Below are 16666 nucleotides of genomic sequence, written 5' to 3' on the forward strand. Positions count from 1 at the left end.
GGTTAACTAAAGAACAATTTTGCCCAATCTCTTCCAACGCACGCTTTGTGTAGCCAAAACATTAAGCTCATCAGAATGATGCAAGCCACCTCATCAATGTCAACCTAAATAATTGCTGAATCTCATTGGATTGCAGCGGTCAGGTCTGAAGCGCATGATTAGACCAAGAAAATATGACGTCCGACACGTGTCAACGCGGATGTGTCTGTCAGTCATGAGCTGCATGGGAAACTTCCTCAAGCACGGCGGTCATCCCGGAATCATGTGTTAGAACACGATTTCAGTTTCACTGAGTGTTGACACCGCAGTTAGTCCCCACATGTCGCTCACAGAGTCGCAAATAATGAACACCCGTTCCCCAAACGTAACCCACGCAAAAAAATATCTCTTGATCTCCACAGGGGAAATGCAGGTGTTACGGCAGTTTTTACGCATGCTTTTTATTGAAACTATAGCACCTCAAAAATAAAACTAGCCTGTGAAATGGAAACTCCTGCAACGACCAAACTGTCACAGAGCTTGTGTTGGCCGCCTCGCCTGCTGTTCCACCTGCAGCCTGTTGGTGGCCAGATTCACCAGAATGAAGGACTTAACTTTCACGCGTTTATTTCTTCTTGTTGCGGTCTACATGTGTAAAATGTGTGAGTACTGAAATACTCCCCAAAGGTTATATGAATACTCAGTACATCAACTGATGACAATTGGCTCAGGTTTGCCTGAAATGCACCCATTTTTTTCCAGTGAGTGTATCCTGCTAAAAATGTGTTTTAGAGGTCCTGAAATCTAAGCCCATTAAAAAAAAAAACATTCAGTAGCACACAATAGGAAAAAAAGCCCCTGGCACCAGTTTCACCAGTTTCACTCATTCATGTGAAATTGGAGGCTGCGTCAAGTACAACAGAATGCACAAAAATGTCTCAAGGCCCCATGCCCGGAATCAAACAGGAGGTCAGCCACTTGGTTTGATTGGTAAATTTTGGACACATCTCAAGGCTCTTACTTTGTTAGAAAGTTAAAAATAAATAAATAAAAAATTGTGGGGGTGAAGAGAGGCCGTGATTAGGGAGTTGGTCTAAATGAGCCCCAGTCGTAAGTCGGTCTCCTAGAAAGATGGGAGACGTTACATGGTGACATTTTTTTTTTTTTGCCTGTGCTATATAATGTAGGTGGAGCATGGCAACAAATGACAACAAATGTAGTGCAAGTTCCCCTGATTTAGCTTTGGCTGCATCTCCTTCTGAATATTTGTTCAGGCAGTGTTTTTATGAATCATCCACTCTTTAGTAAACTCACGGTTTCTCTCTTATGTCACTGTGATGGTGTACATCTTATGACAAAACATATGGCCAGTGTGTCAAAGGGGAAGTGTTTTTTTGGGGGCTTTTTTTTTTTTCTTCCCTGGGTGGAACATGCGCCCAGCTTTGTTTTTCAGTGAAATCACAAAACTCTTCACCAAAGCACAAAGAAGACAGGCTGAGGACCAGCAACAAGCATGAGTAAGTAACAGTTTCTTCAAACTTGATACTGGTGACACGAACTTGTTGTTACTTGAACTACGAGATGAGATTACAGTCCATTTGGTTAGCATGTGAAATCGGAATTTATTTACACAATTGGAAAAAGCTGCGAGGAAATAACAAAATGCAGCGCTGGTGATGGGAGGAGTGCCAAGAAAGGTAAATTTCTTGTTCCATGTCGTCTCGTGACACACTGCAGCGCATCGCCTACCGCACATACAGGAGCCACCGGAATGCTTGGCAAGTACTCGAATACTTCAAATGACGTATTCATGAGATGAAATTGAAGCAACACTTTTGCTGCCTTTAGTTTAAAATGGAAAACAATTGAGGCACAATTCAGCTGGAAGACAGTTCTTTATATTTACATTGTATGCAGTTGTGGGGTTTAAAACTCACATTATTAACGTATATTTTGTGAGGGCAGCACACTGGGGTAGTGGTAAGCATGTCAGCCTGACCGTTGCGAGGTTCTGAGTTAGAAACTGAATCTGGCGCATTACTCATGGCATGTTCTCTGCGTGCTTACGGTATATGTGGGTGTTCTACCAAAGAAAACAGAAATGGCCACCAGTCCTACCACTCTTACCTAAAAACATTCTTCCCTTGCCAAAAGTCAGCTGAAATTAATCGAATGACTACTTTAAATCAATGGTGTCCAACTTTTGGTCCAGGGGCCATCTGCGGCCCACCATTAATTTTTCCGCGGCCTGCGATATTTACTCAAAATGAGATTTGACAGCCTGCAAGGCTAGTTTGAAAAAAACAAAAAGGTGGAGGTCGGCTTAGTGAGGAGGGAGGGTGTCAGAAAATAGGGGTCATTATTACTAATACATTGGTTTATATATTGCATAGCTTTTCTAGATATGCAAAGATATATATTTGACCAAAATAACAATAATAATAATAATGTGGTGAATGACGATAATTGCAATTTCACAGCAAAAATGGTTTCTTCCACTTTCTGCTCAGTGTCAAGATCCGATTTATGAGCATGAATGTTGCTTAAGGAAGTGTTTCAAAATGGTCAGCTTACTTCACTTTGCTTATGTATTGGTTCTGAATGTGCTCACTGTTCAGTGCAGGGGCGGATCCAGTCTCGTGGGATATAGGCCCGAGGCCACCCCAACATCTTGAAAATCACAAACTATTTTCATCTTTAATAGAAAGCTGTTGTGTACTGCAGTCATTTTGTAGAAAATGGAGATAATAAATAATTGCTGGATAGATTCAGATTTGAGTTCTAAACAGCCCCTGCATCCTTTTGTTTTTCTGGATGCGGCCCTCGAACGAAAAGCAGGCGCTGCCCCCTGCTAAGTTGACCGTACGTGTGCATGGTTGTTTATTGACTGGCAACCAGTCCAGGACGTAGCTCACCGCCTTTGCTGAAAACAAAGCCTCGTAATTGTCACGAGTTGTAGCTGTGAGCGTGCGTGGTGATTCGTCCATCCATGCCCCGCCATTGACAGCGCGGTGACCAGCCCAGAAGTCAGCTGGGACAACTAGTGGTATAGAAAACAGATGGGCGGATGGATATTGAGCGTGACTTTTTCTCCATCTCACCCTCAGATCTCAGTTCCGCGTCCTACACGATCGACTTCGGCTCGGCCTACGATGAACTCAACTTCACTTACAACTACACCGACTTCATCTTAAACCCCGAGACGCAACCCTGCAGCCCCTTCACCATCCCGGACGCCGCGGCGGTTTTTGTCAGCATCTTTTACATCGTGGTCTTCCTGTTGGCCATTCCCGGGAATCTGGTGGTGGGCCTCGTGATCGGCCTGAGCAAGCAGGCGCTGCCCCCTTCGGACCTGTACCTCCTGCACCTGGCCGCGGCCGACCTGCTGCTGGCTATCACGCTCCCCTTCTGGGCCACCTCCGTCACCAAGGGTTGGGTGTTTGGAGACGGTCTGTGCAAAATAATCACCATCGTCCAGGAGCTCAGCTTCTACTCCAGCATCCTCTTCCTGACGTGCATCAGCATGGACCGCTACACGGTCATCGTCCGAGCCATGGAGGCCCGCAGGTCCAACCGGCGACTGGTGAGCTGGGGAATCTGCGCCGGCGTCTGGGCCGTCGGAGCTCTTCTCTCCTTGCCGGGACTCCTCTACTCCTCTTTCTCGTCCTCCGGTCACACGGTGTGCGCCGAATACTACGACCCGGGCAGCGCCGACGAGTGGCGCCTGGCCACCAGAGTCCTCCGCCACTCTCTGGGTTTTGTCGTCCCGCTGGCCGTCATGCTGCCCTGCTACGGCGTCACCATCCAGCGGCTCCTCCGCATCCGCGGCGGGTTCCAGAGGCAGCGGGCCATGCGTGTGATCGTCTTCGTGGTGGTGGCCTTCCTGCTGTGCTGGACGCCGTACCACATCGCGGTGATGACGGACACCTTCTTCCGCGCCAAGATCGTGCAGTACGGCTGCCCCGCCCGCTTGGCCGTGGACCGGGCCATGCTGGCCACGCACAGCCTGGGCCTGCTGCACAGTTGCGTCAACCCGGTGCTCTACGCCTTTGTGGGGGAGAAGTTCCGGAGGAGGTTGCAGCAGCTGATGAGGAAAGTGGGCGTCCTGGAGAGAACCTCGGTGTCCAGGACCAGCAGGTCTTCGCTCTCGTCCGAGGTCACGTCAACGTTCATGTAAAGAACTCTGCAGGGACTTTTGCCGTCTGTTTGGAAATCAACACACTCGTGTTGCATGGTGTAAATATTCCATTATTTGAATCGCTCTCGTCTCATTTTTCATTTTCTTTCCTGGGTTTTAAATGAGGCCTATGAAGGAAAAATGCATTTTTAAGTGCTTGCATACGAATGGTTGATTGTGTGAAATTAAATAACCAATGTTAAATTAAGGCGGCACGGTGGTCGACTGGTTAGCACGTCCGCCTCACAGTTCAGAGGTCGTGGGTTCGATCCCGGCTCCAGCCTCCCTGTGTGGAGTTTGCATGTTCTCCCCGTGCCTGCGTGGGTTTTCTCCGGGCACTCCGGTTTCCTCCCACATTCCAAAAACATGCACAGTAAGTTGATTGGATACTCTAAATTGCCCCTAGGTGTGATTGTGAGTGCGGTTGTTTGTCTCTGTGTGCCCTGCGATTGGCTGGCAACCAGTTCAGGGTGTCCCCCGCCTACTGCCCAAAGACAGCTGGGATAGGCTCCAGCACGCCCCGCGACCCTTGTGAGGAGAAGCGGTACAGATAATGGATGGATGGATGTTAAATTATTTTTTGGCCCATTTATGCAAATGTGTCTGTGAGTGAGCCATCCTGATAATTAGCATAAAACCGAGTTTCTTCCACCCATGATTTAGCAGCTCGGCTGACTGCAGATGTGCCATTTTCAAGCTTCAACACAGAGGCACAATCGCATCAAAGTGTCAAGGTTTTTCCCAGCTTCTGACAATCAGCACATACTCAAATGTTGGGCTAAGTTGTCAAAGTGTTCTTGCCAATGTGTCCGTTGCATGCACCTTATGCATGGATCCATGACACTTTTTGAAAGTCATTCTGTGGCTTAGAGATGAAGTGCTGCCTCCACAGGGGAAATCACAAATCTTTATGGGTGCTCATTTCATGCTTGGGTGGGGGAGATTTGGTTGAATTCTCCATTGGTGGCTTTGCGCACGTGACATTCATTTGCAGTCGGGACACAGTGAGGTGAACATTTCCTTCTCCGCAAAGAGTCCAATAACGCCGCAAGTTGTCGCTAGATTGGTTACAAGTCGTGTTTGGTTGGAAAAAGTCTCTCCCTGGTCGTCATGGTAACCATGTCAGATGCATTTTATGTCTCCTCCGTCAGTTTATATTTTGCATACTTTCATTTCTAAACTATTTTGATCTAGTGTAGCTAAAAAGGTTATTAAAGTGAAATTATTAGTGAATCAAACAAACACAGTGGCCTCTTTTCCATCTCAATTTGAATAAAAGCATAGGATGATGCAAATGTACAAAAAGTACAAAGTGGCAATCTACACCCTCCTTCAGTTACGTCACTTGTGAGAGAACTGTGAGAAATGATGTTTCTCAAGTTTTGCAACACACAACGCATGTCAACATTGTGACAAAACAGGATGTTTTGTACCACCGCAAGACCAATGTTTTTTTGGGGTTTTTTTTAAACGTGGTGCAGTAATCATTAATTCATTCAAAACATCCAAGTAATTTTACTGCCTCCTAAAGTTCAACTGCATGCACTGAATCATGAGTGTTGAGCTGAGTCTTTTTGGGATTCTGTTCGTTACTATTAGGCCGCATGTCATAGGAGAAAGAAACTTACATATTAAATCTCTCATGAGCGACTTTGTATGTGTGCGTGCGTGTGTGTGCGCGCTTCAGTTCAGCGGATGAAATGATTCTAAGGCTGACTGAAAAGTTACTATGACAACCGGGAATGGAAATAGTCTTGTCAACATGTGATGTACTTGATAGTCAGCCCAATCCATGCAGACTTTACACACGTCAATGTAGCATTTTAACGTGCATATAACATTGTATGCACATCCTCCAATTGTTTATGAATTCAAAAGTGCAATGTTTACCGATTCGAATCACAGAGGTCGATGCCAAATGGTTTGTGAAAAACATTTTGCTTCTTCCTCAGTCGAAAAATGTCCATTTGAGAAAGGCAGCAAGCATGTCAAGGCCCGTGGAGATTAGACAGATCCAGACAGTTCACTGAATGAAATAAAAATGAAAACAAACTGAAACTACATTCTACGTTTATAAAACAAACTAAAACTAACTATAATTATAGCAAGGATGTCCTTCGTTTTCATCTTTGTCAATCCATTTCATACATGAGCTTTCAGGGTTTATTGTAAGTAATTAAATTGTTTTATTCATGTCGTTATTATTGTCCAGCTGTACAGAAGAAGAAAGGTCGAACAGTTGTTTGGGGATTTACTTTAATACACAACTCTTATTGCGACTTTGTAAAAAATGTTGCACTTAACCAATATACCGTTAACCAATAACCAATATAAGAAAAACTAATAAAAGTGATAAAAACAAAACTAAAACAAACTACTTTAAAAAAAAAAAAAAAAAGAACTAATAAAAACTAACAAACCTGCATTAAAAACTAATTGAAACTGACCACAACACCACAACACAATAACCTCATTAAATGCGGTAGCTGTCTCTGCTCTGCCAAGTTTGGGTTGTCGCAGCACCTCACATGTTCTACTGACCCCTGGCTGGCTAAAAATGACAAAGGGGGTGGGACCCTTTGCTGGTGGCAGCTGCCATTGTAAGGCTCGCTGGGCCCATGACTGTCATTTCCCCCTGCAAACTGGCGGCGGTGGGGGGGGGGGGAGATCATGCACGGGGTGGATTAGCTCATGGGAAAAGCAAGACGGAAAGGGGGCACCGTCGGGCAGGGGCTTGATACTCAGCAGCAGAAAGCAAGCCACACTTGCCGGCAATTGAAGGAAAACTCAGAGAGGATTCACACTTGTCGGGAATGCTGACCGGCAGCTCAAGAGCAGGGGAAGAAGAAGAAAAAGCCACAGCCGTCACTTTGGAGGGACACGAGTCAAAGGAGCTGTTAATGCAACATGATCCAAGGGCTCTCACACTAAATATACCCCTGTGTCAGAGAGTGGTACCTTGCTCCTTCTCCTGAACCACCAGGTAAACCTTTTTTGCTTTACTTCAGCACCAAGGACACTTGAGAGACTTTCATGTTCTGAACATGCACAAATGTCTCCAGGTGTCTCCAAATTCTACAATTGAATTAGTGTCACAGCCATACAATCCCTCTAGTAAAGTAACAATGAAAAAGTCCGAAGGGGACACGTCCCCAAAGAAGGGGGCAAGTGAAGCTCCCCCGAGTCCCGCCGTCCCACCCAAACGCTCCAAAGCCATCCCGGCGCGAGCGCCGGCCGAGCCCCGAGGACCCTCTCGCCCGAGCCCGACTCCAACAGCCGAGCCCCGGGGACCCTCTCGCCCGAGCCCGACTCCGCCGGCTTTCACGCGCAAAATGCGCAACGCTGCCGTCGGGACGGGTTGCGACATCCGGCTGAAGGTGACTGTTTGTGGAGACCCCCAGCCTTGCCTGTACTGGTACCACAACGACGAGCTCCTCAACATGGAAAACCAGGAATACGGAGGCCTCTGGATTAGGGATTGCAAGCCCAGTGATGCTGGCCTCTACACCTGCATTGCCAACAACCACCTGGGCGAGACCCGCAGCAGTGCTGTCCTGGCTGTCTTGGATCTGGGTGAAGGTGAGCCGCACTTGTAGTACTAGTTGTACCATAGTGTTCATGACACTTGCGGTATGGGAAGTCTCTAAGTGACCGTGAGGTTTAAGACCATGGTGGTCAAGATGCAGACCAAAATGGCCGACTTCCTGGCCAATTGTGGTTATGAGTGCTTGAGACATTTTCATGTTAGACTTTGTCAACGAATTTGGTGTTGTTTGGTTAAACCAGGGCTGGGGGCGATTCTGGTCCTCGAGGGCCGCTATGCTGGATGTTTTATGTGTTTCCCTCCTCAGACACGCCTGATGCAAATGGGCAGCTCATCAGCAAGCTCTGCGGAAGCTGTATAACGATGCTGATCATTCGAATCAGGTGTGTCAGAGCAGGGGGGACATCCAAAATATCCAGGATACCGGTCCTCGAGGACCTGAGTTGCCCACCTCTGGGTTGAACTGATGTCAGGAAAGTTTTTGTTACTTTCTAGGGGCGCTTAGAATTTTGAGGTTGGGAACTTTTAACTACGTCACATTTTCATTTGGAGGAAGACGCTTGAAAAAAAATTGGTGAGTTGTCTTTCTTGTGACGAGGACACCCACTTCAACTTGGTGTTGTTGCTTTTGAGGTTTCTCCTCTTCTGTTTCTTTCTGATAATTCAAAGTTATAGTTTCATGCAAAGACATCAGTCCAACAGATTTCAGTGAGAAATTCTGTAGAATTGAAAAGCGCCCTTGCATAAATGTCCTACGACATGGTGGCACCATCTCATTTTCCAAGACACACATTCATGCGGACGCTCCTGGCATCCATTATTCAGACAAACAACGTGGGACGTTGCTTGCTTTCTTAGAGTCCACTCCATATACAAAAAAAGGAGAAGGCAGATACCATGACTTAAAGCATTTGGATCACTTGTAACAAGAATATCTTTCTGTGATCATATCAACTGGCAGTTCTCAAACTTGGGTTCATGAGCCAAAGATTGGGGGGGTGTGCACATATTGTGACGTATCATAGCAACCTGGCATCCCTGCAATTTCCAGCTCTCCCATGCTCTTTTTCACAGGTGACAAAGTATTTGCTGCTTGGCAGCACATCCCTTCTAATATTTTCAACTTGTAAATGAGCACATTGTCTTTGGCAATGCTCAGCACCACTGACTCCGTGATGGGCTCTTCGATGGGAATTTAACCTCACTGGTCGTTTTTTTTTGGGGGGTGAAAAACTTGTTGCTAGAGCAGTTGAAAAAGTTGCTAAATATAGTGACCAAGTAGCATATTGTCCCGTTCGTGTGTAGCAAAATCTTGAAATGTGGCTGGCGTCTCTTTCTGCCCTACAAGTTTCCTTGCGCCACCGACCGCAGGCGAGTCGCTCAACGTATTTGACGACTAGCGTAGAACAAATGAAAAGAAACGATTCAAAATCGAACTCACCATTGGGCCATTATGATGGCCGTCATTGTTGGAACAATCAGAGGTGCCTTCAAAAAATCTCCAAGCTGTACTTTTGAAGCGTAAAAAATTTTCCATCTTAGAGGTCTGTTGGCGCCGATATTTTTCACCGACTGATAAGATATGTTGACGTTGGGCCATTGGCATAAGTGGAAGGTACACATTTTGGCTGCTGGTCAGTCGGCGAGTGTTGGCGGGAGAGTTAACGGAATCAAAATGTGCAATATGTGTTTTTGCGTCACGGGGCGCTGCTCTTACCGCAGCCTCTGGCATGTGGAAAAGGAAAAGTGCTTAAGTTCACAAAAGAATGTGCGCATGCCGATTTAACAGGTAACATTTTCGGGGCACACGTAGCAAGTAGTAATATTCACCAGGCGTTAGGATCATGAAGGGCTCCTTAAATAAAATTCTGCCTTGTAAGGCCCGAAAAGTTTGAGAAGCCCTGACAGACACCACCACTCGGTCATTTTTCAACGCCCAAGCTCAGTTGATTGAAGTGTTCCGCAGCGACGAGTCAGGCCAAGGCATTTCTCATCAACCCTCTCAGCAGGAAAAGCACGTCTCATTTGAAAAGTGAATCTCTTTTACCAAGTCATGCTGAGCGCTGCAGAAGAACAGCAAAGTGCTGGAGCTGATACGCGCCGTGCACGACTTGTCCCAGCCAAGTCGTTTGTCAAAGCAGCAGCTCTGACATTGTCACAAAACGGAATTTAGTGCTACACTTCCCAAGATATTGTGCTGATCAGAAAATGCTTGCTAGTGACATTATTATGAATATAAGGGAGAAACAGAAAGTGAACGGGTTCCGCTTGGATTTGACGATTCACTTTATAAACAGTAATAGGGGCAAAATCCGACAAGGATTCTGCCTTTTGCCACAATGCGAGGCGGCATTCTAGTGAAGGGAAGACATTTTAAACTACGAAGAAAAACGTTTCCGTAGTTAGAAGTGCATGTTTCAAATCCGTAAATTGGTTAACAGGATTTGGGCTGTGAGTCCGAGCGCTCCCGTTCTTGATCTCGGTTTTTGTTGAATACATTTTAACTTACAGTCCAGTGTAACTTATATATGTTTTTTCTTCGTCATGATACATTTTTTGACTGGTCCAACTTAAGAGAAGCAGTATATATATAGTATAGTATATATATAGCAGTGTGTGTGTATATATATGTATATATATATATATATATATATATATATATATATATATATATATATATATATATATATATATATATATATATATATATATAAAACTACCATCATTCACGCTTACTGCACATTTGCACTAAAGTAGCAATTTAATACCATTATAAGACAAGGATGTTATGCTGTAAACGTACAACTCAGTATCAGTCGCCAAGGATCCGAACAAAATGCCATCCGTTTTCTTTTTGCTTTGCACCCGAGTCATAAAATGAGTGACGAAACAACCTTGTGGGTGAAGTCATCAACAAGCCCCCACCCTTGAAATAAAGTCGCACAATCACTAAGAAAAGTTTCCTCCACTTTAACCTTCATCTTGATTGAGTAGCCGGCTGATTTGCCATGTGCGTGGTCTACAGCTGTCCCATCACTCAACCATACCGCCTAAACATTTCTCTCTCTCTCTCTCTCTCGCACTTCCAAAATGTCTCTCCTGGCTGCCCCCGCGTCCACCGACTCTCTAGTTATTTATATAGTGGAATGTGCCAGGCCTTAGATTTTTGGGATGTTCGCAGGCCGGCGTCTCTCGTGTTACACGGGAAGACATCAGCACTAATTTTATCCCTGCCCAGTACAACTGTTTCCCATTTCTGCCGCTCTGTATATTCACTACAGCGTTCGATTCTTAAATCTTGCTGGAATTTATTCCCCACCTGATGAGACATTTTGGGCAATCCGCGCCAGTCCAACTTCAAATCGGCAAGGCTTTGTCTATATTTACAAGATTGTCATGTCATTTGTGCAGGCTATTTCTACACACGAGTGGAATTCGAAAAGTCAGAAGTATGTGATCGGAGGAATCGTCATGTATATGTAACGAGTGGACCACCTTACAGTCGGAAATATAGGTTGCTTATATGCTAATGTCAGATTTCAAGGCTGAAATGTTAACCATCTCTGAGGCCTACCGAGAAGGTCGTGGAAACTCAAATGATTAGAAATAATTAGAGTTGCAAGCTTTTCCATGGCCACTCCTTGAAATGGTCATCAAACTAGAAAACAAGCAGTACATCAGCCCTCGAGGATTGAAGACCCCTGATTTCGAGTCTTCAATTCATGTATCAAGTAAGTTTTGGGAATGTGGGAGGAAATTAGTACCCGAAGAAATTCCAGACTAAGCTGTCCCAAGGGAGATGGGAATCTGGATCTCATTGTGTTGAGAATTTCTTGCTTTACATAAAAATCCCTGGGCGTTTGTTTATATTGTGACAGATGCTTGTCATTGTACGTTGACCTTTTTATATTGCCCGTGGTAGATCTCTGCTTGGCTATCGTGAAAATGTCAGTGTTGCTGTGGGCCCCGATGGCACCTCTCCAGTGCGATTGGACGCCAGCCTCAACATGGCATATTCCTCTCGGGTCTTAAGTCTGACTCAACAGGTGGAGCTCCTTTTACTGTGGAAATCACCCTGCACAAGATTGATTAGCCCTGCTGTTAAATGCTAAACGATAGTGATGGGCAAATTTTGTGAAGCACTGAGCCAATTGTTTTGCCGATGGAAAAAGCTTTACTTGAAGCGTTAGTTATATCATTTGACAGCACTAATATATATATATGTTCTTATATATATATATATATATATATATATATATATATATATATATATATATATATATATATATATATATAAGAACATATCACTAGTCTAAGCAACCATCTTATCAGTGTTCCGTCAAAGCAGAGATGCAAGAGCAGCGTGTCGGTTTTTGCCAGTGATTTGCCGCCTCTCTCTCTCTCTCTCTGATAACGTGTCTTCACTGCATCACGGCAGCCAAGGAAAAAGATGCAGATGCATGGCCAGGAAGGGAAAAAATCATGAGAAATGTCAAGCAACGCTGTAGATCAGTGATCTCGGGAGGGCTGTCTCACTCCCACTGTTCTCCTGCCTGCCTGTGGATGTGCGCTGCCTGTAGGGTGGAAGGCAGCGGGGGAGGATGCTCACACTGTCGCTGGCCACTGTGTGGACAGGCGGCGACCGCGGCGGATAAGATGCATCCGAGCAACCTTTCCGCACACCAATGGAGGCTTTGAATGAATGCTTTTGACAAACGGATTCTGCCCGAAGAAGGAATGCCGAGTGTCTGAGGTGGAATTTGTTACATAACAAATCAAGTGCCTTCTCTCCATCTCAGCATTTTGTATTCAAGTTCATGTCATATTTTATGACTGTTTTTTTTTCTAAAGCAGGAAATACCTGTTGAGCATTTTCGGCTTGTGGTGACGGCTCGGAATCCCCTCTGAAGGTTTGGGGGAATTCCTTGTAGCGCTAGACAGAAAAGAGCAGTGGAGGCGACACCAGGAGTTTCCATGTAAAGCAAAGTAGTGATCAGGCAAGTGATTTGGAATTATGTTTCATTTTGCAGCCTTTGTTCTAGAGACGGTACTTGTGTACTGCTATTACTGAGAGCATTTGTTTTGATATTTGTAGCCCTTTGTGGAACGTCCAGCAGTGCAGTTCTGAGGTTGCGGGTTCGAATCTCCTCTCCGGCCTTCCTGTGTTTGTTCCCCCCATGCAAAATGTTTTCATCGCGTACTCCAGCTTCCTCCCACTCTCCCAAAACATAAACTCAAACGCACTGTACTCAACTGAAGACTGTGTCGGCTTATCTGACTGATTAGCTCTTCTGGTTTGGAGCATTGCTGCTAATTAGCTTGACTTGGATCACACAATTCTGGCAAACCTTCCATTTAGAGTTGCTCTGAACTGCGCATGTATTCACTATGATATGTGGAACATTATTTTGGTCCGTAACAACTGTTCTGAGCGGTCAATTTGGACTGTTTTACTGTATATACTATCAGGGATGTAATGATTCAGTCACGCTCTGATTCAATTCTCGATTTTGAGCTCACGATTTCGATTCGATTTTTAAAAATCTTTTTTTTTTTTTTACAAAATAAATGACTCATTTTATAACTAAAAGGTTTTTTATTTTAACATCTGCATTTTGTCCTTGTTACAAACAGCAACTTTTTTATAACTTTCCCCCAAAAACTTGAAAATGAACTAATAATTTTGACTTTTTAACTACACTTTTATATTATCAGTGTTTTGTTAGTGCCAGAACACAAAATATGAAACTAAAAAAATGTACTATAGATGTGACTGTTATCATTACAAATCCTTTTGTGATCAAAATTTCCATATCCATTTTTTATTTTTTACACCAATGCATATTTTAAGTAGTTTAAATCGATTTTCAATGTACTATACATACTGTAGATGCATCTCAATACATTAGAACAGATTGATTGTTGAACTTAAACCTCCGAGTTGATCAGGGCCCAGAAGTGGAAGGTTATGGACTGGCCAGGACAATTTCCAGACATAACCCAGTCGAACATACATTTTATGTACCAAAGAGGAGACTGAAGGAAGTCACATTTCTAAAGATTATTTAATTCTTTTTTTGAAAAAATGCTTCTAATCTAAGAAATTGCATACCAGAACAGATGTAAATCTCTGGATATAAAAGATGAAATGTTGATGTGTTGTCTCAAAATTTCATGAAATATAATGTACATTTCAAAATTTTTTCGCCATTGCAATATTAGCCCTGGCTCTTTGAATTGTAAATCAATTATTTGCTAACTTATTAAGGATTTCCGTCCAATCCAGGTAAATAAAAAGAGTTATTATGGATGGTTTATTATTATGAAGCTTTAGAGTTGTGTTCTGTAGATTGTGGGTTCTCTATGACATAAATACACATTTTATTGTGCTGTTCTGAGATGTCGTCATTTGTGCCAGTGTTCTTTACCTTAGCATGCAAATTGCAGCAATGTGTGTGCGGTTTTCTCTGTTGGTGAAAAAGAAATACCTCTGTTTATATAATCCCACCTACTGTGAAGCGAGACCCCACGAGAACTGCCAATGACTCAGCGGTTCTTTCTATTTTAAGGCCCAACAGTGACTGAATTCCCTCTCAGTATGAACAAATCAGAACAAAACCGAACGATTTGAAAACAATTAATGAAACAATTTTTTCTTTTAGCTCAACACTGAGGTTCCCACAGAGTTATTAGATCCTGACTGAACACTGATTTGTTAGCATTGTTGCAGCATTTTCGTGGAATTTTCAGCCAATAATTTTTCATATTTATATATTTTAGAGTCGGACAGCAGTGAGGACGAAGGAGGAGACCAATTTGAGACCAATGAAAATAATGTGGATAGTGAGGACCATGCAGTGCACACAGGTATCCACTTTATCTCAATTGACACTTTCTTGGAAAACACTGAATTGTGTGACACACAGATGAGAGGGTGATCAAATCAGACCAACAAATCAATTTCCATTTTTTGAAATGTAGTGATGGACAAGTATGCAGATGATGAAACCAGAACACTCGAAGATTTCACTAAAGCAAGGCAAGAGAGAGTGTTTTTTTTTTCTTTGGCTTTGAAGTTAACTTTTCGGAGATCTTAAATTATTTGAACTGCAGTACAAAATCTGCCAATGATATCTCAATTCCTGTATTTTAGGAGCCAGTCAAATGATTCTCCAAGAGGTTCTCCACCAGAAGTTCTCCCACCCCCATCCCCAAGACTTGTCAAACGTTCCTCCACCTCTCCAATGCCAAGTCGCTCTGGTTCAAAGAAACTTGCTGTGCCAGCAGAATACCAAGACACAGTGCCAGCAGAGTTTGAAGAAAAGGTTAAAATGCCCAAATCCCCAAATAACACCCAGGATTCACGACCACAAACTCCACTAAGCGAGTACTCCCGGAAAGAGTTGACTCCAAGACCATCTCCGAAGCTTACAAGGGCAAGTTCAAAGGTTTTTGAGAAGATCCGGGACTTGGAAGAGAGAAGGCGAAGCCTGGATTTCCCCGAAGGTTCCATATCAGGGAGATCCTGGGCAGGGTTCAATCGAGCGGGTTCCGTCGACTCGGATGACGGCGGTAGCCGGTTGGGTATTTCTAGAGAAAGTTCCAGGGAAGATCTGAGAGAGGCTCTCAAAGAAGACGCGGCCGAACGTAGATCAATGTTTAAACAGAGGGCTGCGTCGCTCGAGGAGAAACCTCGCTATTCTCAAAAGGTACAGGACATTGAGAACAAGTTCACGGAGGAGCTGCAGCGTATCAAGAAGCTTGTCGGTAAACCCCATTTGAAGAAATCCTTCTCAACAGAACAGCTCTCTTTGAAGGCTAGACAGCGCCAGCCTTTCAGGAAAATTGAACCAATTCCCCCACAGGTCCTTCAAAGACTCCAAGAAAGGGAACGATCTCAGTGGGCTAAAGAGCAAAAAGGACCCAGTCCCAGACCGCAAACGCCAGAGCATATGCATTCCCAAATCCAAAACAGCACAAGTACCGGTATCACAAATGTAAAAGAAACCACAGAGTCAATGCAGTTGTCGGAGTTGCCGGGCGTACGATCACTTCGAGAATTTAGTCGAATCAGCCCAGTTACTGAAATAATTCAGAGGTCATCATCACCAGCGTTATTTCAGCAACAAATGGAAGACTCACCCAGTTTGACTAATTTGGAAACAACCACACAGAGACTTGAAAAGAGGCCCCCAAGTCCGCTTGTACAAAGGATTCCAAGGAGCGAAGATTCTCCGCGTAACCCTGAACTTCCAACGCCAACGCAACTTAATGCAACGTCGGGGAGAACGACGCCGATTGAAGTAACATTGAGAAAAGTTGAAAATAGGCCTGAAAGTCCACAAAAATGTGTTAGCGTTGCTCAAGATACAAGTCATCAAACACCCCCAACGCCCGCTAGGATGATACAAGCCGAGCCACGGAAGGAAAAAACGGGAGCGAATCTCCCCAAACATGCTCCAAATATAAGCATACCTACAATTGTTGTGGAGGGGGAAGATGTTCCCATGGTGACAAATGAATCAAAACAGGCCAAAGGACAACAGCAAAAGACCAAAGTCAAGCATCGTCGCCCACGACCAATGTCTCCTGAAATGGGTTCGATAAGTCTTCAGCATTGCGCAGTCTGTATGTTGCAGTTGACGTTGTTCTTCAACCTTTGGTTACCTTCTGTGCTTCCGCAGACTCTTCAGATGATTCCTACGTGTCTGCCGGAGAGGACCCGATGGAAGCGCCCATTTTTGAGTTTCCTCTTCAAGATACGGTCGCCAAGTGTGGTTCAGATGTGCTACTCAAATGTAACATTTCTGGCACTCCGATTCCTGAAGGTATCACAGGCTACTTTGGACAATAAAACCGTCCTCAAAGAACAACACATATGCATTTTTTCACAATTTAAAACAGTTCCCAGTTCGCAGAAATTCTTTGCTCAGGATAAGCGGATTGGATAATGGATGGATGCATTG

At 44.3% G+C, this 16666-nt stretch overlaps 2 protein-coding genes across 3 annotated transcripts in view; both read left to right on the forward strand.

Annotated features, from left to right (window-relative positions):
- Nucleotides 1-1387: 1387 nt before the first annotated feature.
- On the forward strand, nt 1388-6387 carry cxcr1 (chemokine (C-X-C motif) receptor 1). Its single transcript, XM_086051618.1, has 2 exons — nt 1388-1496; nt 3087-6387. The coding sequence occupies exons 1-2, from the start codon at nt 1493-1495 to the stop codon at nt 4154-4156; spliced, it is 1074 nt and encodes a 357-aa protein (XP_085907744.1). The 5' UTR covers nt 1388-1492; the 3' UTR covers nt 4157-6387.
- An 894-nt stretch (nt 6388-7281) lies between these two features.
- spegb (striated muscle enriched protein kinase b) overlaps nt 7282-16666 on the forward strand; it is a 29940-nt gene continuing 20555 nt past the window's right edge. The window contains exons 1-6 of one of the 2 annotated variants that reach the window (XM_086051977.1): nt 12164-12453; nt 12552-12697; nt 14481-14567; nt 14682-14739; nt 14854-16298; nt 16385-16528. In XM_086051977.1, coding sequence (XP_085908103.1) covers nt 14684-14739; nt 14854-16298; nt 16385-16528 — 1645 coding nt within the window. In that variant the 5' untranslated portion in view covers nt 12164-12453; nt 12552-12697; nt 14481-14567; nt 14682-14683. Of the gene's footprint in view, nt 7736-12163; nt 12454-12551; nt 12698-14480; nt 14568-14681; nt 14740-14853; nt 16299-16384; nt 16529-16666 lie in introns of those variants that run through there. The other variant, XM_086051975.1, reaches the window with a different exon arrangement.

This window comes from Filicampus tigris, chromosome 14, assembly GCF_054856515.1.
Source record: "Filicampus tigris isolate MCC_2025a chromosome 14, RoL_Ftig_1.0, whole genome shotgun sequence".
NCBI lineage: Eukaryota > Metazoa > Chordata > Actinopteri > Syngnathiformes > Syngnathidae > Filicampus > Filicampus tigris.